The following is a 17,654-nucleotide window of genomic DNA, read 5'->3' on the forward strand; positions in this document are numbered from 1 at the left end:
TTTAGACCCGGTTTTAGACCCGGTTTAGATCTAGTTTAGACCTGCTTGTAGTCCTGCTGTAGCCTTGGTTTAGACCTGGTTTAGCCCTGGTTTAGCCCTGGTTTTAGCCCTGGTTTAGACCTGGGTTTAGACCTGGTTTAAGACCTGGGTTTAGACCTGGTTTAGACCTGGGTTTAGACCTAGTTTAGACCTAGTTTAGACCTAGTTTAGACCTAGTTTAGCCCTGGTTGTAGCCCTGTTTAGCCCTGGTTTTAGCCCTGGTTTTAGCCCTGGTTTTAGCCCTGGTTTAGCCCTGGTTTAGACCTGGTTTAGACCTGGTTTAGACCTGGTTTAGACCTGGTTTAGCCCTGTTTTAGCCCTGGTTTTAGCCCTGGTTTTAGCCCTGGTTTTAGCCCTGGTTTAGACCTGGGTTTAGACCTGGTTTAGACCTGGGTTTAGACCTGGTTTAGACCTGGTTTAGACCTGGTTTAGACCTGGTTTAGACCTGGTTTAGACCTGGTTTAGACCTGGTTTAGTTTCCGGGAATGAGTGGAATTACTGGGGGGGTATAGCCCAAAATGTGAAAACAGGAAAATCCCGTCGTGTAATCCCTTTTTTTCAACAAAGTAACTGTAATCCAATTACCACTCACTGAAACAGTAACTGTAACCGAATACAGTTACTCATCATTTGTACTCTGATTACGTTACTCCGGTACATGTAATCTGTTACTCCCCGACACTGCCCGTTTACCTCCGGAGGTCGAGGCCGAGTTGCTCAGACGTGATACCAAGAGGAACGTGAAATGTCAGTTCTTTGTCTCAGATTTTATAAAATACAATTCCTCCGAAAAGTGCGACTTATGTTTTTTCTTCTTCATTACGCATTTTTTTGGCTGGTGCGACTTGTTCTCCGGAGCAATTTACAGTCCAGAAAATACGGTATGTTGTCAGTTCCATGGAAATAGAAAAATAAAACCTAACTTGTGAGGTAAAAGTATCAAATTAACTCAATCAAACCCTCCTCCTCCTGTTCGATGTTCTGATCCTACGATGTAATGAAACTGAAGTCATTGTGTTGTTAAAAAAAAAAAACTCTCTGGCGTGGAAGACTTGAGGTACCTTGAGGTGGTAGATGTTGTCTCCTGCGTCCAGGTCGATGCGTTTGGACTTCTTGTTGACGGACATGACGGCGAGGCTGACGTCCAGAGCTCCGTGAAGCTTCCCCCTCATGATCTGAACACAAGTACAAGTACAAGTTCAATACACACCGTCAAACTCCAGCTCGACAATGTAAATACGTGTTTTTACTCACGTCCTGCTGCGTCTTTGAGTATTTCAGGTTGCCTTTCTCCAACAGGAAGTATCTCTGAAAACACACATTTGATTCAGATGATGATCGTTACCGAAGAAGGTCAAAATAGTCAAAAAAACACCTCATTATTTTTGGATTTCAAAGCATTAGTCTGATCCAAACAAAGTCTAAAGCCAGATTTGCAGGAGATAAGTAAAACCTGGGGACGTCTGCTGATTTGCAAATTAAGAAATCCATAAATGATTCTATTTTACGGACACTGACTGAGATTGAAAGAGAAAAGATCGCGTAAAGAAAAGAGATAAAAAGGTTCAATTGCAACAATCTGTGTGTCATTCGTTCATTTGTTTTTCAACATAAAACCAAAAATAAGAAAATGAAAAAAAACAACAATTTTCTTCATTATTTGTCTCCAAAACTAAAATGAAAAAAAAAGATAAGACGTTTCCCATTTCCACAACTTAAACTGCGATGCCCGATTTTTGCACCACAAAACTGACTGAACTGACCAGGACCGGGACTGAGACCGGGACTGAGACCGGGACTGAGATTGCGACCAGACCAGGACTAAAAATGGTTCAGTCCTGGTTCAGTCCTGGTTCAGTCCTGGTTCAGTCCTGGTTCAGTCCTGGTTCAGTCAGTTTTGTGGTGCAGAAGTCTGGCATCGCAGTTTAAGTCACGTAAACGGGATCTGGCCGTTATCCGTTTTTTCCAGTTTTTTATTTAAACACTAAATCAAAAACTGAAAAGACGAATCATCATCAGTTTTGTCATTTTGGTTTTGGAGACAAATAATGAAGAAAATTGTTGTTTATTCCTTTTCATATTTTTGGTTTTATTTTGAAAAACAAACGAACAAATGATACACGGATTGTAAAAGTACAGTGTACATTTGTTAACAAGACTGAGCTAAACTAAAAGAAGTGTAGCGGGGCAGATGTTGGTGCAGCTGGTCGGTGGTGTAGTTGGTAATTGGTCGTAGGTCAGTGGTCGGTGGTCAGTGGTCCTTGGTCAGTAGTCGGTCAGCGGTTGTTGGTCCTTGGTCGGCAGTTGTTGGTCCTTGGTCAGTAGTCGGTCAGCGGTTGTTTGGTCGTTGGTCAGCGGTCGTTGGTCCTTGGTCGTTGGTCGGCGGTCGTTGGTCCTTGGTCGTAGGTCGGCGGTCGTTGGTCAGTGGTTGTTGGTCGTTGGTCGGCGGTCGTAGGTCCTTGGTCGTAGGTCGGCGGTCGTAGGTCGGGTCGTTGGTCGGCGGTCGTAGGTCGGCGCTTGTTGGTCCTTGGTCCGCGGTCGTAGGTCAGCAGTCGTAGGTCGGCGGTTGTTGGTCCTTGGTCGGCGGTTGTTGGTCCTTGGTCAGCAGTTGTTGGTCCTTGGTCGTTGGTCGGCGGTCGTTGGTCGGCGGTCGTTGGTCGGCGTCGTTGGTCGCGGTCGGCGGTCGTCGGCGGTCGTTCGGGTCGTTGGTCCGCGGTCGTAGGTCCGCGGGTCGTGGTCGCGGTCGTTGGTCCGCGGTCGTAGGTCCGCGTCGTGGTCCGCGGTCGTTCAGCGGTCGTTGGTCCGCGGTCGTTGGTCCGCGGTCGTTGGTCCGCGGTCGTTGGTCCGGCGTGGTCGGCGGTTGTTGGTCCTTGGTCGTAGGTCGTAGGTCGGCGGTCGTTGGTCCTTGGTCAGCGGTTGTTGGTCCTTGGTCAGCGGTTGTTGGTCCTTGGTCGGCGGGTCGTTGGTCAGCAGTCGTTGGTCGGCGGTCGTTAGGTCAGCAGGTCGTTGGTCGGCGGTTGTTGGTCCTTGGTCATAGGTTGGCGGTCGTAGGTCAGCGGTCGTTGGTCGTTGGTCAGCGGTTGTTGGTCGGCGGTCGTTGGTCCTTGGTCGTAGGTCGGCAGTTGTTGGTCCTTGGTCGTTGGTCAGCAGTCGTTGGTCAGCGGTTGTTGGTCCTTGGTCGTTGGTCAGCAGTTGTTGGTCCTTGGTCAGCAGTTGTTGGTCCTTGGTCGTAGGTCGGCGGTCGTAGGTCGGCGGTCGTTGGTCCTTGGTCAGCGGTTGTTGGTCCTTGGTCGTAGGTCTGCGGTCGTAGGTCGTTGGTCATTGGTCGTTGATTACCTTGTGCCAGCCCTTGAGCGGGTACTTCCTCCTCTTCATCAGGAAGCCCTCACAGATTCCCGGGATGCTCAGGTCCATGGAGGATCCGGCGATCATGTCCACGTGCTGCATGTCGTCCATCACCTCCCAGTTACGAGACTGAACACACGGGACAAGAACAAACAATTAAACATTCAAGAACCTATCGCAGAGGCAGCAGTTTCAGGTCTACAGGACGGGCAAAAACAGGAACTTGACAAATGAGGGGAATTCAGAACTTAAACGTACAGAATTCAAGAATGATTGAGTAGCTGTAACCATCTCTTTCCATGTATTTGGACAAAATGTCTTTCCCCAGTACAGATCTTGTATAAACAGCTCTTTGAGGACAAAATATGTGTGTCGTCTGTATCCAGTGTTGCCAGAATTAATTTATTGATTTCCGCCAAATCACGTTCAAAAACCCACCCTCCTCAGGAAAAAAAAAAAAAAAACATTCAAACTGGTTTATTTGACCCGGAAGTTCTGCTGCTAAAAGAGAAAAAAAATCTAAATTAAATAGGCACCGAGTTTTTTTTAAATTGGTGTGATTTGAAATAAACTTTAAATTAAATATTGGAAATAGAGGTCGAAATCTGTTTTTTGTTTCACACTAAAACGGAAAAATTAAATAAACTGTTTTCCCATTTTACTGTTTTCCGTTCTTAATTGAAATTCAAAACCGTATTGAAATTCTGAATCTTCATCTCAATTTTTATGCCAATTTTAGAGTTTTTTGGATCACACATCAGTTCCAATCCAAATTTATTTTATTAAGCCAAAAAAATCTACTGAAACAAGTACGATTTCCAACAATAAGTTCAAGAAGTTTGGTAAATGTAATGTTTTGTCTCAGAGTCTTCGTTTGGTTGGGCGTTTGGCATTTAGTTCTCCTTTAGTTCTCGTTTAGTTCGCGTGTGGCGTGTAGTTCCGGCGTGTTATGTGGCGTTTAGTTCGCGTGTGTGGCGTTTAGTTCCCGTGCGGCGTTTAGTTCCCGTGCGGCGTTTAGTTCTCGTGCGGCGTTTAGTTCCCGTTTGGCGTTTAGTTCCCGTGTGGCGTTTAGTTCCCGTTGGCGTTTAGTTCCCGTTTGGCGTTTAGTTCCCGTGTGGCGTTTAGTTCCCGTGTGGCGTTGCGTGTGACGTTTTCGTTTCGCGTTACGTTTCGCGTTATCGTTGCGCGTTACGTTTCGCGTTATGTTTCGCGTTACGTTTCGCGTTTGGCATTTTGGTTTCATTTGGCGTTTCGCTCTGGCCTTTCGTTCCGGCCTTCCGTTCCGGCCTTCCGTTCCGGCCTTTCCGTTCCGGCCTTTCGTTCGTTTGTTCTCACCTGTTTGGAGTGCTTGGAGGAGCCGGTGCTGCTGTTCCGTGAGTGTCCGGGTTTATACGTGTGGGCGGGCGAACGGTCCAGCCCCAGGATCAGCGACTGGCTGCTGTTGAGGGGGGGCGGGCACACCTGCGGGTCCATGTTTGTCCTGTGTGTGTGTGTCCGATCAGACGGGCGACTTTGTCATCTCACTCACACTGTGGAGAAAGAAATGAAAAAAACATTGAGTTTACAGGAAATTGTGACGTGGAAGTTGCATTAACATTAATTTACACGTCCAAAAACGAATAAACTTGAACATTTCAGTTTTGTTTTCAGTTCCAGCTGAAGAAAAAAAATACAAGGATTGACACAAAGGATGAGACAAAAACTAAATTAGAGCTGTAGTTCTTTAATCGTGTAGTCGATTAATCGGTCGATGGAGTCTTGGTTGATCAAAATTAGTATTCGTGCACCAATTATTGTATTTAGATTAAAAAGAATTATACTACATCAGATTATTACTAAATTGAATGAAAAAACAAAGCATTCATATTTTTTTTAGACATTTCTTCAAGCCTTTATGGTTTGACAGGGATATAACCAAAAACATAGACCCACATTTTTAGAAAATAACACATTTTTGCAACTGGGGCTGAACAATGACAAAAAAAAATCTCCAACAATGCAGAATTTCAATGGTTTTTCACATAAAGCTCAATTACCAAAAAAAACCTCACTGAACCAGGACTGAACCAGGACTGAACCAGGACTAATCTTGGACTAATCTTGGACTTGAGAGTGAGGGAGAACCCAGAGTCCGTGGAGCAGAGTGTCCGCAAAGTGCGATCGAGCGACGGCTGCGCTTAGAACCGTGGGGTGTGAAGCTCTGCACCGGTTCTTTCGCCTGCGGTCACCTGGTCTACACGGGCCTGTCCCAACACTCAGCCCTGGTTCAGTCCTGATTCAGTCCTGGTTCAGTCCTGGTTCAGTCCTGGTTCAGTCCTGGTTCAGCCCTGGTTCAGCCCTGGTTCAGTCCTGGTTCAGCCCTGGTTCAGTTTTAGTCCAGTCCAGTTTTAGTCCAGTCCAGTTTTAGTCCAGTCCAGTTTTAGTCCAGTCCAGTTTTAGTCCAGTCCAGTTTTAGTCCAGTCCAGTTTTAGCCAGTCCAGTTTTTAGTCCAGTCCAGTTTTAGTCCAGTCCAGTTTTAGTCCAGTTAGTCCAGTCCAGTTTTAGTCCTGTCTTAGTCCAGTCCTGTTTTAGTCCAGTCCTGTTTTAGTCCAGTCCTGTTTTAGTCCAGTCCTGTTTTAGTCCTGTTTTAGTCCAGTCCTGTTTTAGTCCAGTCCTGTTTTAGTCCAGTCCTGTTTTAGTCCAGTTTTAGTCCAGTCCCGTTTTAGTCCAGTTTTAGTCCAGTCCTTTTTAGTCCAGTTTTAGTCCAGTTTTAGTCCAGTTTTAGTCCAGTCCAGTTTTAGTCCAGTTTTTAGTCCAGTTTTTAGTCCAGTCCAGTCTGTTTTTAGTCCAGTTTTAGTCCAGTTTTAGTCCAGTCCAGTTTTAGTCCAGTTTAGTCCAGTCCAGTTTTAGTCCAGTCCAGTTTTAGTCCAGTCCAGTTTTAGTCCAGTCCAGTTTTAGTCCAGTTTTAGTCCAGTTTTAGTCCAGTTTTAGTCCAGTTTTTGTCCAGTCCAGTCCTGTTTTGGTCCAGTCCTGTTTGAGTCCTGTTTGGGTCCAGTCCTGTTTGGTAGTCCAGTTTTGGGTCCAGTCCTGTTTTGGTCCAGTCCTGTTTGGGTCCTGTTTGGGTCCAGTCCTGTTTGGGTCCAGTCCTGTTTTAGTCCTGCTTTAGTCCTGCTTTAGTCCTGTCCTGGTCCAGTCCTGGTCCAGTCCTGGTCCAGTCCTGGTCCAGTCTTGGCATTGTTGCTGAGGAGCAGGGATCCTCCAGCAAAGAAAAGAAAATCACCAGCAAGGCCGTACAAAGTCTTTTTATTTTTTATTTTTTTTAAATTATGGCTTTATAAATTGCGCTGGTCCTGACCGAGATACAAGGCCAACGTGAGTCAACAGCAGCGAAAAAGTCTCAAGCCAAATAAACTTTTCTTTATTTTGTGATTTATGAATAATGTAAAATATGGGTTTGTAAAACTCTGGTCAAACCTGTCGGGCGCTTTAAGGATTGTGAACTTATTTAGCCCCTGGAAGAGAAAAGGAGCATTTCTAAAAGACTAAACTCCATTATAATTTGTTTTTGTTTTGTTTTGTTTTTCGGTTGACAAGGCGTTCGCTCACAAAACCACGAATTAACAACTGTACGGCCCTGTAATCGCGTGTTATAATTAACCTGAAACCTGTTAATCATCCGAGAGGAAACACGCCTGCCTCCCTCCTCCCTCTCAGCCGTGGAAACAGGAAGTGCACCGTCAGGCTGATATTCCGGTCTGAAGAGGCCGGACCAGATTCTGGAGGAAAACCGGCTTTAGTCACATGCGGCGAGCACAAGGTACGGGGAGTTTTCCAAAACAGTCCCCACAACGCACAGGGCTAAAACAAAAACACCACACTGCATTTTTAAACGCACAAGTTTCAGTTTCTTGTGTGGAATTCTCCCGCGTGTAACGTCATAAACAGTCATTTTTCAACACGTATTGAATAAAAATGTAAATATACGAAACCAGACATGTCAAACTCAGGCCCGGGGACCAAATTTGGCCCGTGACATAATTATATTCGGTCCACAAAATCATATCAAATCTGTATTAGAGACATTATTTATTTAAAAATGTGGTTATTATTTTATATTTTGCTTGTTCTGGATTCAATGTTAGAGCAAAACTATTATTTATTTTAATAAGAAAAGGTTTAAGAAGAGAAAACATGCAGATACTGTTGACATTTTGCAATAAATATTTAGTTTGGCCCACAACTTAGATATTAAATTCTAAATTGTGGGACAAATTCAACACAGATTTTAAAATCTGTTGAATTTTCAGGTACGCACAAGATAAAAAAAAAAAAAAAAAAAAAAAAGATAATAATAATAAAAATATATATATAATAAAATAAAAAATAATAATAATCACAATAATAATAAAAATAATAAAAATATAATAAAAAATAAAAAACATACTAAAATTGAAATGGATATAATAAGTGTAAATATTTAGGCAAAATAATAAAAAAATCATATGTACATCTTTCATAATTATAATAATCTTTCCAATAGTATTTTTCAAAAATTCAAAGCACGCACAATTTAACTTTGTCAAATATTTTAGCAAAAAACAGGTGAAATGTTTTAAAAGAACCAATCATAGTTAAGTTTATGTTGTTACTGAAGAGCAGAGGTGGAGAGAGGAGCCAGAATGTGCAGTAGTACTGGTACAGTTACTTCAAAATAGTTTTACTCAAGTAGAAGTACAAAGTAGTTGTGTAAGAAATGACTCGAGGACAGAGAACAGCTCAATTAATAAAAAATTTAAAGAGTAAGCGGAAGCAACATCTGATTTAGAGTTTGAGAGTTATGTAATTGGAAGTACAAAAAATATTAAATGCTGCACAAAATCTATTATTTTTAGACGAAAGAGACAAAAAAGACAAACTAAATCTGATCTGAAGGAGCTGCAAGAAAAACAAAAAAGTTCAAATAATTTCAAACTGTCACATAAAACTTTTGTCACTTTAGACTCACTCACAGCATGAAGAGGAAACACAACTTTTACTCGAGTAAGAGTACTGATACAGAGTACTATATATTACTAAAGTGCACAGTAAAAACTAAAATATTTCAGAGTTGTTTTTAAGACAAAAAGTGTTAACTATTTGAAAGTTAAATGGGGGTTTGAGTTGGGGTTATTTGCCAGAGTTGATATGATTGAAGTTAATTCAACTTTTCTTAGTGTTAATTCAACTTCCTCTAGTGTTAATTCAACTTTTTAGTGTTAATTCAACTTTTCTTAGTGTTAATTCAACTTTTTAGTGTTAATTCAACTTTTTAGTGTTAATTCAACTTTTTTAGTGTTAATTCAACTTCCTCTAATGTTAATTCAACTTTTCTTAGTGTTAATTCAACTTTTCTTAGTGTTAATTCAACTTTTCTTAGTGTTAATTCAACTTTTCTTAGTGTTAATTCAACTTTTCTTAGTGTTAATTCAAATTTTAGTGTTAATTCAACTTCCTCTAATGTTAATTCAACTTTTCTTAGTGTTAATTCAACTTTTCTTAGTGTTAATTCAACTTCCTCTAATGTTAATTCAACTTTTCTTAGTGTTAATTCAACTTTTCTTAGTGTTAATTCAACTTCTTAGTGTTAATTCAACTTCTCTTAAGTGTTAATTCAACTTTGTGTTAATTAAACTTTTTAGTGTTAATTCAACTTTTAGTGTTAATTCTTTTATTTTAGTGTTAATTTTTTAGTGTTAATTCAACTTCCTCTAATGTTAATTCAACTTTTCTTAGTGTTAATTCAACTTCCACTAATGTTAATTCAACTTTTATTAGTGTTAATTCAAATTTTAGTGTTAATTCAACTTCCTCTAATGTTAATTAAACTTTTCTTAGTGTTAATTCAACTTTTCTTAGTGTTAATTCAACTTTTCTTGGTGTTAATTCAACTTCTCTTAGTGTTAATTCAACTTCTCTTAGTGTTAATTTGTCTCTTCCCACCCACCACTTCAAACTCCCCTGAGAGAAGACCAATTTGAACCAGTTTTGTTCATAATTTCATCTTAAATTAACTCAAATAAAGTGTAAAAATAAAACTCCTCTGTATGTTGTTTAGTTAAATCAGGATAACTCTACAAAGTGTTATCTGTTTACTCTCAAAACGTTAATATAACTCTTGATTTCGGGGTTAAACAGAGACTTTGGTCCAGTGTTACTTTATGAACATTTCCAAAATTGTTAAATCAACTCTGACAGAATCAGTTTTGAACATTTTCTCAGGGTTTATAAGAGTCCAATCTGTTCTAGAGTTAATTTAACACTTCAGTTTTAGTTGTAAAAGGTCAAAGGGTAAATGTTCTTATGCAAGTGTCGTTCGTCTTCACTTCTCAGAACACGAGAGAAGTCGCGTTTAAAGGCGAGTTCGACACGCCTTAAAAACACGAGCAGTTAAACGAGTAGAGCTCATGTGAACGCCCTGAGCTCAACTGATTTACACCGGACACTTTGATTCGAGGTGAAGGGTCAGAGGTCAAACGCCAAAGTCATCGTCGCCTCTGCAAAACGATAAACAAACGCCAATCACTCCAACGAGGAAAACAATCAGACGTTCTCCCAAAAAAAAAATTAAAAGAAATAAAATCACAATGAGTTTGAGCTCGCCCTGTTTTTGTAACACACATATTTGCAGAATTACTCAAAAAAAATGCAGATACGCTGGAAAAAACAATATCTAGGTAAATTAAAATGAATTAAATCAAGAATATTTCACTTTATTTGAGCAGATTTGTTTTTGTTTTTTAGATTTTGTTTATTATAAGTGCAAAAAGTTGTTGTTTTTGTTTATTTTAAGTGTAAAAAGGTGATGTTTTTCTTATTTTAAAAAGGCAAAAAGTTGTTGTTTTTTCTTAGTTTAAAAGCAGAAAGATGTATTTTCGTATTTTAACTACAAAAAGTCTCGTTCCACTGGTCGATAATTTTACTCGCCAAGTGAAATTTACTCAAAACTTTCTTAATTCAAGTCGTTTTAACTTTGCAAGTCCCCAAACTTTTCAAACTTTTCATTTTGTTTCATTGCCATGTGACGTACAGATTAAAATGTTGTACTTTCTTACTTAAAATTGTTCAAATCAAAACATTTCAATTCCGCTTTTTTGATGAATGCATAAATCCTGACAGTTTTTTCACTCATTACTTCCAAAACATGTATTTGTAATTGCAGTAGTAGTAGTAGTTTGTGTACAGTTAAGCAAATTCACTTTTTTTTTTAAAGAATTAGTCTAACGCTAACCCTAAAGCTGCATTGTGTAACTTTTCTGGTGGTGGAGACTGAGATGCCATTGCTTTGTCTGGAATGTTTCACAGTATGGCTTTAAACCTTTTTATCCTCATGGAGACCAAACCAAGTTGGACCAAGAACGCCCGTTTTTCTAGACGTTTTTGAGCCGTAAAACCTCCTGTAAATGAATAAATCTAAAGTAGAGCTGTTTAAAGTCACACTGTGGAACATTCCTTACACACTAGAGCCATCGTCTGCACAAATAAACCTCGACTATTAAACTCAACACGTGACCTTTTATTTTGAAAGGAACAAAAACGATACATTTTATTAGTTTGTACGACCATAAACTGAAAAAAAATTAAAAAAATTTCATTCTCAGTGTTTTATTTTGTACGATCATAAACGATAAACTTTTGCGTCTTCGTGAACATTATTATTAGTTTGCACGACCAGAATATAGAAAAATACAAAAATAAAAGACATAAATTGGGTTAAAATTATATATTTACTATGCATTGTATGTTTTTTTTTTTTTTTTGCAATATGTAAATATTTGTAAAGTTTCGTCAATTTACAGAAGCAACCACAGAATTTTGGAATTTTTTAAAACTATGTCATGAACAGAAGTTTTTTTTTTCTTCTTCCACCGTTTTTTATTGTTTGATAATGTGTATTAAGTTTGTGTAATGATCATCGTTTCATCTCTTGTTGGCCCAAACTCAAAATAAAAAAACTAATCAAACCCACGCAGAGCAATGACCTCTAAAAAAAAAAAAAAATCCTCAAGTGGCGAACCCTCCAGAAAAGTTACACAATGCGGCTTTAAGCAGCTATTTTGGCGAGTTACGAAATGTATTTACGTCCAGCTGACAGAAAACTGCACAAATTTCTACATTTCTAAACACGAGCTTGAGAATTCACTGGAAAAAAGCCTTAAATTACAAATATTTTAGTTTAATTGAGTCGATTCAGCTTGACAAGCATAAGTGTTTTTGTTTCTTATTTCAAGCAACATTTGACTTTGTTTCTTATTTTACATGCAAAAAAGTTGTTGTTTTTCTTATTTTAAATGCAGAAAGACGTATTTTCATGTTTTAACTACAGATAATTGTACTTGTCAAGCGAAAAGGACACAAAAGTTTCTTAATTTAAGTCTTAACTCAGACCCCAGAGTAAGTCCAGGTCCAGGTCCAGGTCCAGGTCCAGGTCGTGTTTTTGTCGATGTTTTTCCGGGGAGTTTTTACAGTTTACAGAGGACTGAACTAGAACTAAACCAGGACTGATCACAGGACTGATCTCCAAAAAAAAAAAAATGTAATAAAATAAAAAATCCTCAAGTGACGAACCCTCCAGAAAAGTTACACAATGCAACTTTAAGAAGCTGTTTTGGTGAGTTACGAAATGAATTTCCTCTTTAAGACATCCAGCCGACAGAAAACCCAACCCGCTTTTGCTCAAATTTCTAAATTACTAAACAGCAGCTTGAGAATTCACTGGAAAAAAACAAAATCTGACTAAATTTAAATGACATGAATTAAGAATATTTGACTTTATTCGAGTCAATTCAACTTGACAAGTGAAATTATCCAAGTGTGTTTCTTTCAATTCAAGCAACATTTGATTTTCTTATTTTACGTGCAAAAAAAGTTGTCGTTTCTCGTATTTTAAGTGCAGCAAGACGTATTTTCATATTTTTACTGCAGATAATTTTACTTGTCAAGTGAAAAGGACACAAAACTTTCTAGATTTAGTTTTTTTTTTTTGGTTTTTTTTGCAGAGTGCGACAGACCTGAACGTTCAGAAATCCGGAGTGATCCCAGAGTAAGTCCAGGTCCAGGTCCCGGTTTTTGTCGCTGTTTTTCCGGGGAGTTTTTCACAGTTCCAGTGGTCCGTGTGTATCCTCGAGTGTTTGAGTGATGATCTGAGGAGCAGTTGGAGCAGTTGGAGGATAAGAATGAGGCCAGGTATCGGGGTGGAGTCTCACCTGGACCGACAGGATCTCTCTCTCTCTGTCTCTCTCTCTCTCTTCTCTCTTTCCCTCCCTCTTTTCTTTCTCTGCGTCTTTCCCCATCTTTCTGTCGAGGAGAGTTCACATGTTTCACATTCTCTGTACGTCCTCGTTCACTTTTTGCCATAAGGGAGTTTCACGGTTTCTGCCTGTGGGGGTCTATAGGCGCCGTTCACGTGACGAAACAAAACAACACCGTAGATAAAGTCTGAAGTTTGAGCTGATCTGGATCTGGGTCAAGATTCTCTGCTGGAATCTGCTGCTTTTACTGTCAAATTTGCAGATTTTGCAGATGTGCAGACCTGGTTCATGGTTCTGGGCCTGTGCACGTGAAAACAAAACTGGCACAAAGCTCAAAATCTTCTCTGTCTGTTTAAAAATGTAAGATTTTTGCACAGTCATTTCAGAAAGTGGAGCCGTTATTCAACCCCAAAGACGTGAGAGAGAGTGAGAGTAGAATCTGAGAGGATCAGGCCTCTTTCAGAAAACTCATTAGAGGAGCAGCCTGAAGAGCCGATGCGTCTGCATCAGAAGTGTTGATCTGTGGAATAGTCTCGATGAAACTTTAAAAGGCTCTAAAACAATTTACACATTTAAAAAAATATATAAGACCAGAATTATAGAGCAACATAGAGCAATACAATCAATCATATTTTACCCCATGGAACTCAGAATAACTGTAACCCTCAATTAGAGAGAACTGAACCGGGACTGAACCGGGACTGAACCGGGGCTGAACCGGGGCTGAACCGGGGCTGAACCGGGGCTGAACCGGGACTGAACCGGGACTGAACCGGGACTGAACCGGGACTGAACCGGGGCTGAACCGGGGCTGAACCGGGGCTGAACCGGGGCTAAACCAGGACTAAACCAGGACTAAACCAGGGCTGAACCGGGACTGAACCGGGACTGAACCGGGGCTGAACCGGGGCTGAACCGGGGCTGAACCGGGGCTGAACCGGGACTGAACCGGGACTGAACCGGGACTGAACCGGGACTGAACCGGGACTGAACCGGGGCTGAACCGGGACTGACTGAAACGGGACTGAACCGGGACTGAACCGGGGCTGAACCGGGACTGAACCGGGGCTGAACCGGGGCTGAACCGGGGCTGAACCGGGCTGAACCAGGACTAAACCAGGACTAAACCAGGACTAAACCAGGACTAAACCAGGGCTAAACCAGGACTGAACCGGGACTGAACCAGGACTGTGGGTCAATCCTCAAAAGTTGTCATGGCCTATTTTTTGAAATAACTTTTTGGCCAATAATAACATGTCTGCATCTTGTATTTTGTTGATTTTTTCAATTAAAAAATGCTATTCATATGAAGTACAATTTATATTTAATTATTATATGACGCATTTACATTTGCAAATTGCTGCTGAAATTTTCGTCCCGTACCTCACGCACACACAGAGTTCTGTAGTACAGTTAGTGCAATAAATGGAATATCTGTGGTATTTCAAAATAAAACAAAGTGTAAAGTACTTACTAGTTTTGCAAACCACTAGTAACGATAAACAAAAATGTGTCAGGATTTATGAGTTGATATAATATTGTGGGAGGCTGTTTCTTACACACTGAGACCTGTTGGTGTCATTCTGGTCTGGGTCATACAGTTCTGTCACACGACCTCGACCTCAGCCCCCGTCACAGTCTGGAGCGATAATGTGGCCCCCAGAGAAAAAAAAAAGTTTGGTGACCCCAGGGGTGTAACAATATCCAAATGTCACGGTACGATATTTTCACGATATACATCTCACGGTACGATATTTATTGTGATATTTTGTGGAGGCTGCGAACAAAACTGTTAATGTGCGACTTTTTCCTCTTAAAATGCCTTGACAAGATTTGAATCCAAAGACTTAAAAGTGTTAGAACTGTTATTTCTTCTTGTCATCTGCACTGAAATGGAGCAAAGGATCATGGTCTATGTAGTTCCCTCTGTCTTTTTTTTTTTTGAGTTATTGCGGCACCATAACTCTTCATTTAAGCAAAGAGACTTGGGTCATTCCGACGCCATTTCATCAAATTTCCAGAAAATCTCACGCATCCTTTTTTTTTTTTTTTTGAAAAAATTACCAGCTGGTCCCTTCCTACCATGTACTGATGATGAATAAGACATACATGTTCTGTGTTCTGGGTTTTTAGATGTTTAGGAGCTTTAGCTGCTGGAATAAAAACACAGTACATGGTCACTGTAAACTCGTGTAATTGTGTCAAATGTGAATGTTCAAGATGCAATTAAAAATTAAAGGAGCCTCATAAAATACGTATGTTTGGTACCATATGAAAGGTCTTTTTCTGCTCTTTCAAACAAATATTTTTTTATCACTACGCACATGCCATAAATTACATGTGAAAATCAGACCATGTTACATTTTCTTGTTTTTAAACAGGACCCTCACACATAACACATTTAAAATTTTCAACATTTGGTGATTTTTTTTATTTATTTATTTATTTATTTATTTTTTTTACAGTTCTAGTACATACATTGATTCTCAAAAAAAATTAAGGGTCTCTAGGTTTAAAAAGGGGCTAAAAATGGCACACCATGGAAATGAAAAAGTTTCTCATTTTTAAGTTCATATAAAATGACAATGAGTTGAGATACAAAACTTTCGATCGATGTTATTTGAACACAGAGTAGAGGAGGACAGGCCTACAAAATTTCAGCCCTGTATGTGTGATACTTAGAGATATCGACCTGTGAAAACGACTAAGAAAAAATGACATGATTTTGGACCCGTAAATGGACACATCCTCCCCTCACTAAACGAGCTGTAACTTAAAAAGTAATGATCGAAAATCACTAAAACCTCACAGGGTTGGTACATGATAGTAAGGGACTATTTGGTAATTTTTTTAAATTTTTTGAGATCAAAGTGCATGGGCCATTTGTTGAAAAGGCGTGGAATGACCCAATATCCAAATCTCATGGTACGATATTTATTGTGATATTTTGGCTAACAGCTAAAATTGTTAATATGCTTCTTTTTCCTCTTAAAATGCCTTGACAAGATTTAATCCTAAGATTTAAAAGTGTTAGAACTGTTATTTCTTCTTGTCGTCTGCACTGAAATGGAGCAAAGGATCATGGTCTATGTAGTTCCCTCTGTCTTATTTTTTTTTGTTTAACTATTGCTGCACCATAACTCCATTTAAGCGAAGAGACTTGTGATTCGATTTATTGTGATGGTTCACGATATTATTGTGTGAACTTTGACGATACGATATCACGATATTTCGGTTATTGTTACATCCCTAGTGACGCCTGCTCTGCTTTAAATGACAACGACAATAAAAGAAATGAATTGAAGTATTGTCGAGCTTATGTTGTAATGTTTTTAACACCTCAAAAACAAACCTGGAGTTGTGTTTTGTTTCAGTCACACATGTTTGATCAAGTCTGTCTTCGTCTCCAAATCTTCAAGTGAACAGCTCCTTTTATCTTTAGTTCAGTGGAGATTGAAAATTCCAGAGCTGAAATGATCCAAATGATTCTAGTAAAGGTGCGTGGAGTTTAAAAAGACGGTAGCGCTCGGTCTAAATGTGCAGGTTTGTGTGTCAAACGTGCGCGAAAGAAACAAAACACAACTCCAGGTCTGTTTGCGACGAGGAAACGACATTACACTTTTTCTTCTCTCTCCGACTGTCGTGTGAATAATGTTCGGAACGTTCCACTTTCTCCTCACATGTGAGAGTGTGAGCAGGATCCAGTCGCACAAACACACACACACACACACACACACACACAACGAGTACAGTGCATTGTGTGTCACAGCTGATTGAGCGCTTACATGACTGTTCTCGTTAGGAAAGAGTGATGTGCACAAGTTTGGACACACCCCGGCGTTCATTCAGTGATTTTCCTTCTTCGTTCCAGTTTCTACATCTGATATTCAGGACTAGGGGTGGGCGATATCTTGACATTTTAAATATATCGAGATATTTTTTAAACTCTATATGTATCCTGACATATCGTATTTACTGATATAAAGCTTATATTCAATTCCGATTTTGCTGCTTCGCTTGTTTGTCTTCTGCGTGCGCGCTCCCGCCTCCCTCATTTTGCCGCTTGTGCCTCATTCACTGCCGCTGTTAACGCCGAAAGTTGGTGCCAGTGAGAAACTTCTAGCACCGCGAAACTTTTCCACCATTTACAGACAAAAACCATCAGCGGCACATCGTCTGTCACAGAAAGACACTCATATTCCACTGAGTCGTGTCCTTTAGTCCGACAGAAACTGAACCACATCAGCGCACGAGGAAAGAGCCGTCTATGCAAATGAGTCATGTGGTTTTAAGGGGTGTGCAAAAATATTAAAATATCGATATATTGTATCGTTTAATGTGATGATACAGTATCAATATTGTGGGCTGCTGTATCGATGTATCTCCAACAGTATTTTTTGTATATTTTACTAAATTATTTTGTTACAGCTACAGTTTTGTCACTTGTTTAGAGGAAGGAAACTCGTTTAAGCGACACATTTGATCAAAGTGGGCGTGTTTTATATCAACTTTGCACAAGAAGTGGTTTAACAAACACTTTCAGTATCACAGCCATTATTTAGAAATAATTTATTGAATCGTATCGAATCAATTGGAAATATATCATATCAAATCGAAAGTATATATGGTATCGTATCGTGGCCTATGAATCGAGGTATGCATCGTATCGGCAAATTCTTAATGATACTCAGCCCTAGTAAACACATGTGGCAAAACTGCATTAAAAACACGATGATGTCAAACGGGCTGATTTGGCTCTAGAGTCTTTAAGTTTATATGTTGTAAAGTTTAGTAAAGTAAAGTTTATTTAGAAGATTTTAATGAATAATCTGCTGCAGTGTCACTTGTACAAAAGTGTTTCAGTGGATTGTGGGATTAAACCTCAGAGCTTCTTACGCCGGTGAGGAACATGGATCTGTTAAAATAAGGAACATCCTGATCTTCTTCTGCTAAAGGAGCTCAAGGTAACAGAGTTAATGCAAAGACGAGCTTGAGTTGTTTTAT

General features: G+C 39.7%; 1 protein-coding gene across 3 annotated transcripts in view; it reads right to left on the reverse strand.

The window, feature by feature from the left end:
* The window catches only part of LOC110158160 (oxysterol-binding protein-related protein 7-like), a 57,500-nt gene that overhangs the window by 25,064 nt on the left and 14,782 nt on the right, over positions 1–17,654 (reverse strand). For 2 of the 3 annotated variants that reach the window (XM_055152758.1, XM_055152755.1), the window contains exons 1-5: positions 12,411–12,552; positions 4,720–4,913; positions 3,376–3,513; positions 1,294–1,347; positions 1,101–1,214 (exon numbers count right to left, since the gene is read on the reverse strand). In XM_055152758.1, the coding sequence (XP_055008733.1) occupies positions 1,101–1,214; positions 1,294–1,347; positions 3,376–3,513; positions 4,720–4,857 (444 nt within the window). In that variant the 5' untranslated portion in view covers positions 4,858–4,913; positions 12,411–12,552. Of the gene's footprint in view, positions 1–1,100; positions 1,215–1,293; positions 1,348–3,375; positions 3,514–4,719; positions 4,914–12,410; positions 12,553–17,654 lie in introns of those variants that run through there. The other variant, XM_055152756.1, reaches the window with a different exon arrangement.

This window comes from Boleophthalmus pectinirostris, unplaced genomic scaffold, assembly GCF_026225935.1.
Source record: "Boleophthalmus pectinirostris isolate CB_2022bp ecotype Guang Dong unplaced genomic scaffold, ASM2622593v1 HiC_scaffold_17, whole genome shotgun sequence".
NCBI classification, from domain to species: Eukaryota; Metazoa; Chordata; class Actinopteri; order Gobiiformes; family Gobiidae; genus Boleophthalmus; species Boleophthalmus pectinirostris.